The sequence below is a fragment of the Atta colombica genome, unplaced genomic scaffold (genome assembly GCF_001594045.1).
Source record: "Atta colombica isolate Treedump-2 unplaced genomic scaffold, Acol1.0 scaffold55, whole genome shotgun sequence".
Lineage (NCBI taxonomy): Eukaryota > Metazoa > Arthropoda > Insecta > Hymenoptera > Formicidae > Atta > Atta colombica.
Genome location: NW_017259545.1, coordinates 1,803,207 through 1,810,219, shown reverse-complemented (window position 1 = coordinate 1,810,219; position 7,013 = coordinate 1,803,207). Strand labels below are relative to the sequence as shown.

Sequence of the window (7,013 nt, the reverse complement as noted above, 5' to 3'; positions counted from 1 at the left end):
TATATATATATATATACATATATATATATACGAAATTATTTAAGAAATTAAAAATGAAAAGAATATAATCAATTATGTCAATTTTATTATATTTTTTGCATTCTTATTTATGTCATTCAGCAGAATAATATATATATTTCAATAATACATATATTTCAAATCATATATATGATTTGAGAAAATCATTTTAGGATCCAGGGTGATCAAATCTGACAGAGTATATGAAGTAATGAGTTCTGTGGACAGAGGAAAATACACTCATCCTGTCAATGCCTACATAGATGCACCACAAGGAATCGGTTATGGCGTTACTATCAGCGCTCCTCACATGGTATAATACAATGTATTCTTTCCTTTATGTACTTTATATTCTGTCCTTTATAAAACTGTCAATATCATGTAATAATATCTACAAATTAATACTCGGTTTCCATTATGAGATAAAAAATCACTTGCAAGAGAGTTATGTTTAAGAGTAAAGTTTTTTTTGCAATAGTAGTAAATAAATGAATGCACTGACAAAAAAACACTGAAAAGGAAATTACAAGTTGGAAGACAAACGGAAATTCTTTAGCACGCGTATGCCCTGGAATTGCTTGAAGAAAAGCTGCGTAACGGCACAAGGGCATTGGATGTTGGTTCTGGATCCGGATACTTGACAGCATGCATGGCTCTTATGATGGGACCACAGGGAGTGGCCGTTGGAATCGATCATATACCAGAGCTTCGAGCAATGGCAGAAGAGAATATTCGGCACGACCACCCAGAACTTTTGACCGATGCACGCGTAGAATTAGTTGGTAAGTAAAAATCTACTTTTAAATAATATGTAACGTATGCTGTTTGACATGTCATAAACTGTACTCCATGTGATGAATGTGATTATTCGATTTATTCTTCATGATTGCACTTGTTTAGTTGGTGATGGAAGATTGGGATATCCAAATCGCGGACCATACGATGCTATTCATGTGGGAGCGGCCGCCAAAGAAATGCCGCAATCGGTAAAAAAAGGAATTTTTGGAATTATTGTCAGATATGTTGGAATGAACATTACAATATTTTCCTTCTTATAGTTGATAGATCAATTGGCACCTGGTGGACGTTTAATAGTACCTATGGGTCCAGAAAATTCAGATCAAACTTTAGTGCAGATCGACAAGACTCTGGACGGCAAAATCAAGCAGCGATCTCTTATAAGCGTGGTATTTGTTCCTCTCACTGACAAGGAACGACAATATCGTCGATCATGAGGCACGTGCCTGCTCCAATAAGTGAGCGCCATTTTATTTATGTTTGTGATTATGTTTATTACTTTGTTATTTTGAAATTTCTCATGCGAAACAGCTCTATTCGCGTAAAAAAATATTTATATATAAAATTATTTAAATTGTATCACAATTGTATCTGTAAGCACTATACTGATACATTTTTGCACAGCATAATTGTTACGAATCATTTAAATTAATTAAAGCTTAATCAAAATCTAGTCATCAGAATAATTATATTAGAATATTTCAGTTTCAGTATATTCGAGATTGCGATCGTAATAGCTTCTTTTTTCATAAGAAAATGTATTAGTGTTGCCATTTTTACTATTTAAAAAGGATTTGATTTTGTATCTAATTTATAATGTTTTCCAGCTTATAAACTATATAAATATACAGAAAGAGAGAAAAAGAAAAGTAAATTTAATTAATGCCTATTTAAAGTGAATTTGTTACTTGCTATTGCTTAAAACTTTGGTTGACAAAAAATAATAACAATATTTCTAAGTCATAACTTATTATTTATCGTAATAATTTTATTTTATAAATTTTTAAGATTTTATTTCATGGACAGACAGAGAACTGTGAATATCATTAAGCATTTTATTTATTAACATAAAATTGATCATATTTGTACGTAATGAGACTATTATTATATCTAATACACATTAATATCTCTTTTTCATTTGTCGCATCAATTACTATCTGTACTTCTTTTTAAATTGCAGATACTATATTTAAATGTATGCATAATCTCTTCAATATAATCTACAATGATAGAATCTCAAATACTTTGTATTATACCTATTTGTTTCTTTTTGATGTCATATATACACGTAACATTTGTAGAATTACATTCATTTTATCCTAAGATATATATAATAAATGTATCACATAAATTATATATAAATCTGTAGAAATGATGAAATTTATATATAATATCAACATTGTCTATCTCTAGTAATTTGACACCTCGTCAATTATTATGTCTTGAACAGTCAAATACGAAATTGCGCCATGCAATTGTATTAAATAGATAATTTAAAACTAGTCACACACATAAAAACATAAAAATCATATAAAAATTATATGTGATCTTTATTCAGATCTTTAGTAAAACCCCAGAAAGCTGCCCCAAGAAAATTCTTCATAGAAAAAAGAATTCTCGTAAATTAGCAGCAATGTGATTCAATGAGATGATGATTGAGAATTGATTTATACTAATGCTTAAAATCTCATAATCATAAAATAATCTCGAGATTTTACTTGATTTCGAATGTACAAAGGGCAGTGAGATGTATCTTATTTACATTTCTCTTCAGTTAAAAGAATCGAACATTAAAGAGCCTTCACCATGTATAAACTGAGCGCAGCGCCAGATGCTAATCCTATACCCAAGAAAGCACCCATCATTGCAGACGCAATTTCTTTTTCCTGATTATCTACGATTCTGTAAAATCAATACATACAATTAGAAAATAATCTCTTGCAATTAACGAATGTTTTATTGTTAAACACTACTTACGTGGGCGCGAGAATGAATGTTAAATTACAGAGATAGCCATTAGTTACGGCAAATGCAATAGTTATCAAGATATAATATATATCACTGTGAATATAAACGGGTAGATGATGCCTCGGTTGCGCATTGCAAAACATAAGTGCAGGTATAAAAATACCTCTAGCGACGCTCAAAAATATTACGAGCCATGGCTTGCCTCTTGGCTGCAATGATGAAAACTTGATAAACATCGTATAAATGAGTTTGTAGATGATAAATTCTTTCTTAAAATGTACATTCTCACCCATTGAAGAATACCACATAATACTCTTCCTGCATAATCGCCTGTACTGAAGATAAGGTACGTAACCACAGGTACAAAATATATGTCTGAAAAGTCATTTCAAATTATACTCACATACAATTTGTATTGATCGAAATCTTTAAAGCATTGTAGTACATAAAATTAAGATAAATTTAAGATTACCGTTCCATGCATGACCTTTGCCTTTGTATTCACTCTCTACTAGCACAGTGACGGCTGGATACACAGCTAGTGATATGAAGAATATTAAAAATATGCTAATGCCGTAATGCCAGATTCTCTTTATAATCCGTGTGTAAGACACGCTCGGATTTGTCGAGAAGCTAACCTCTCTATTTATGGAATAATCTGAATCTAATTCAGGTACTTTTTCTATCATATGATGCTTGAAGAATGGCTGCAAGAAAAAAACGTTGTAGAGCAGCGATTCTTAGACTAAATTCTATAAATCTAATTAACGAAAATGTTCGTGAAAAAATTTTAGTTAGGAATGCTGTACTAAAAAAAAAAAAGAATCCTATATCACTTATTTTGACTATTTATTTACTCTATTTATTCTTTTTCAATAGATCGTGCAATAATGATACATGTATGTTTATTATCATAAGAAGCTTACCATATATTTATAAAACACTTGTGCTACATGCATCATCGTTTTAATGAACAAAACAATAAGCGTTAATGATATCATTGTTTTGCGTGATATAGTCATTGATCGGATTAAAGAAAACGCAGTAAGATAATAAATTAATGCCCCGAGATATGTTTGAACGGAATTGACTCACCGCTTTCTCTAAAAGGATGTATGCGATTAACGATAATAATAACATGGTATCGCCGATAATGAAGTATACTAAGCCAGAAAGTACTGGACTGGCACCTATCCATAAGGAACATACTTCCGCTAGAGCCGTGAATATTCCACCAAGAGCTTGCCCACCGGACATAGCGGTTATGTATTTTGGCGAAAACTTGCCCACTATACCCATTAAACTTCCTCCAAAAATTGCACTCGCAGCTAAAAGTTTATATTATTGTTATCTTATCACAAGCTTAATTACTGGCACATCTTCATCATACATTTAATTATTTAATAACATACGCACCATTTACAAGCGCAACTGTTGTCAAAGTAATTATCAGAAATGCATTTTGCCCTGAAAATAATGGTTTATTTTATTTCTGAAGTAATAAAAGTATTTCTAATTAATATGATAAATTAATGTAATGATAAAATAACTTGTTGAATTACATTTATCAGTATTCATTTCCACAAATGCAGTCGTCAAGATGAAGAGCAACAATATTACACATTGAGAACCCACCATTCTTATAGTTAGAGAGACTCTGGAAATTTAGAAACTTTAAATATCGCTTCTACTTTTTTATAATATACATAATGTAAAGTTATTAATTATTTTCCTGATCTATGTATTATAAAAGAATTTAAATAAGAATTGATGTATACTGCATAAAATACATCAAGTATTCTCTTGTATAGAACTCTTAATTATTCGAATCTTAAAGACGAATGTAGTCGTACAAATAAAATGAAGAATATGTAGTAATTTTAAATGTATAGCATATATTTTTTAAAACATATACTTGTCTATTATTTTCTAGCAATGATTTTTTTACTCACTTCTTGCTAATAAATGCATTCAGTATTAAAAACAGAGTATTTGGTATTGCACTGGCTACACTTAAATAAGAAGTAAAACTAGCTTGAAGATCCGTCTTCTGTTCGAGTAGTTCTGCATACGTATGAGTAAGATTTGTCGAATTATTATGAATTTCTCTAAATTTATACATCCAGTACTGAAAAAAGATATATAGACAACTGTATTCTGAGCAAAGAGAAAAAAAGCAAAGAAATGTCACTTACGTCGTCAGCAGTGATAAAAAAACTCCATGGTATTAATGTATTTATACCAAGTAAGTAAAACACAATGTACGCAAGATTATATCTAAAATATGCAAAAATTTACAGGTATAGATTATGAAATGGATTTTATATATTAATAAATAACTATCAAATTAAATTCAAATAGTGAGACGTACTTGTCATGTGGCTCATATGATTTAAAAAATGGTTTCTCGTCTGGAATTGTGATGTTAGGATCATCCACTTCAGTCTCCAAATCATCCTCAAATTCGCTGTCAGTCGCACCTCCCAATAAGGGTCTTCTATTGATAGAGTATGACATGATTTTTCCCTGATGGACAACGAAACACGAATTATAAAAAGTATACATAAAGTAAAGAAATACGCATAACGTGCAATATAAATAATTGTTTCATTATACAAATCAACGCGTTATATTATCGTATAAATAAATGAATCCAAATATGTAAATGTTTAAACGTTATGCATGCATATTGCGCACGTTTTACCGTTGATACAAATTTTCCTGCTCGCAATCCTACAGGTGAACAAAGCTTCTCGCACTGAACACGTATTTCCTTGTAGGAAGCAATACTTATGAAAGATGCACGAGATTTAGAAATATCCTGATCGTAAGCGAGCAATAGAATTTACAAGCGAATTGACATGCGTAATTTTGAAAAGCCGTGGTCGAAGCATCTCTGGCGCAGGTAGAAGTCTGGCACGAACGTCGTTTGAGAGATCACACCTGGCATTCGACGATCTTCCTAAACATAGGTAGAGACTCAACTACTACAAAACATCTTTTACCTTGATCCAGTCTGTCCACTCCAGTCTGCTCGAGAGATTGAGAGCGCGAGCTCTTGACTGGCCAATTTCTTATATTTACGTACAGCTGGCATTCTACGACTACATCGTTCACTACTCCGCTTAATGACACGCCTTCTTCTCAATAGTCAATGAGTCAACACTGGTCAACACATTGTGTCGATCAGCTGATCGCGAGCTCATCCCTGCTCTGCTTAGTACATGTATACCTGAGTTTCCATGTATGCAATTATACGCCTGCGTCTCCACACATTCAATTTTTTAAATTCTTCACTAATTCTTGTAATAAATTTTTTAGAGTTTAACTTTTTTCTAGTTTTATTTTGATGTGTTTCAATTTAATAAGATTATCAATCTGCAATGAGAATGAGATCTCAATAAACGAGAATAGATCAAAATGGATTGAAATTTTTTTCTCTCTGAATACGTATTTTAAAATAGCAAATATTTTTTTTGGACTTAATTGGATTTAATTGGATTCAATTAGATTTGGATGCAATTGGATGGAAAAACATTTCCTATTCATTTCCTATTCAAAATTTTGAATTGAACAGTATTCACAATGTGTGTGTTGCACAGAAAAAGTTAATATTATTTTTAAATTGAAAGGCATAGAGATATGCTTCATGCAATTTCTATAAATGAATAAAAATGCATTCAGGATTGAAAAGCATTCATTTTAACATTCGTGAATATTTCTGAAAAGCTGAATCCATTCCAATTCATTTCAATCCATTCTCATTTGCGGGGATTTAAAATTACTTTCAAATTATTCGGAGAAGAATACAATGCAGAAGGAATACAATGCTTTTTTTAAATAATAAATTACTTAAATAATAAATACTTAAATAATAAATAACGGACAAAATATTTGTTTTGATCTCAGCAATCACTTGAAATTATTACTCTCAAGAGAATGCAAGGCGTGCATTATTCATCGATTTTTAAATCGATGGATTCTCGCGGACAAGGTCGGCGAAACATAATAAGCGAGGTATGCGTGGCAGAGAGACATTATTTTTTTAGGATACGCCTAATGCCACGTATATTGTATTTGATAAAAGTGAGATACATTTTTTCAATTAATTGCGAAATACATAATCGTTATTATTTATTATTGGATCAAATAATTGTGATTCTTTTATGCATAAAAATATTAAACACATACCTACTAATATATACGTAAGACTGAATTAATATATTTTT

At 31.0% G+C, this 7,013-nt stretch overlaps 2 protein-coding genes across 2 annotated transcripts in view; one reads left to right on the top strand and one right to left on the bottom strand.

Moving 5' to 3' along the window:
- The window catches only part of LOC108691912 (protein-L-isoaspartate(D-aspartate) O-methyltransferase), a 2,425-nt gene extending 751 nt beyond the window's left edge, over positions 1-1,674 (top strand). The window contains exons 2-5 of the mRNA XM_018199868.1: positions 192-331; positions 575-800; positions 919-1,004; positions 1,077-1,674. Coding sequence (XP_018055357.1) covers positions 192-331; positions 575-800; positions 919-1,004; positions 1,077-1,253 — 629 coding nt within the window. The 3' untranslated portion in view covers positions 1,254-1,674. The remainder of the gene's footprint in view (positions 1-191; positions 332-574; positions 801-918; positions 1,005-1,076) is intronic.
- Positions 1,675-1,857: 183 nt separating this feature from the next.
- Positions 1,858-6,050, bottom strand: LOC108691891 (equilibrative nucleoside transporter 1). Its single transcript, XM_018199838.1, has 11 exons — positions 5,790-6,050; positions 5,156-5,310; positions 4,980-5,061; positions 4,737-4,912; positions 4,347-4,441; positions 4,201-4,251; positions 3,880-4,112; positions 3,257-3,491; positions 3,074-3,159; positions 2,794-2,993; positions 1,858-2,718 (listed from the first exon to the last, which is right to left on the bottom strand). The coding sequence occupies exons 2-11, from the start codon at positions 5,299-5,301 to the stop codon at positions 2,607-2,609; spliced, it is 1,416 nt and encodes a 471-aa protein (XP_018055327.1). The 5' UTR covers positions 5,302-5,310; positions 5,790-6,050; the 3' UTR covers positions 1,858-2,606.
- Positions 6,051-7,013: the final 963 nt, after the last annotated feature.

Excerpts from the sequence above, each read along its gene's own strand:
- LOC108691891 (XM_018199838.1), bottom strand. The coding sequence starts at position 5,301 with ATGTCATACTCTATCAATAGAAGACCCTTATTGGGAGGTGCGACTGAC. Across the intron at positions 4,913-4,979 it reads TTTTTATCACTGCTGACGAC|TACTGGATGTATAAATTTAG; the intron begins GTAAGTGACATT and ends ATCTTTTTTCAG. Across the intron at positions 3,160-3,256 it reads CAAAGGTCATGCATGGAACG|ACATATATTTTGTACCTGTG; the intron begins GTAATCTTAAAT and ends ATGACTTTTCAG.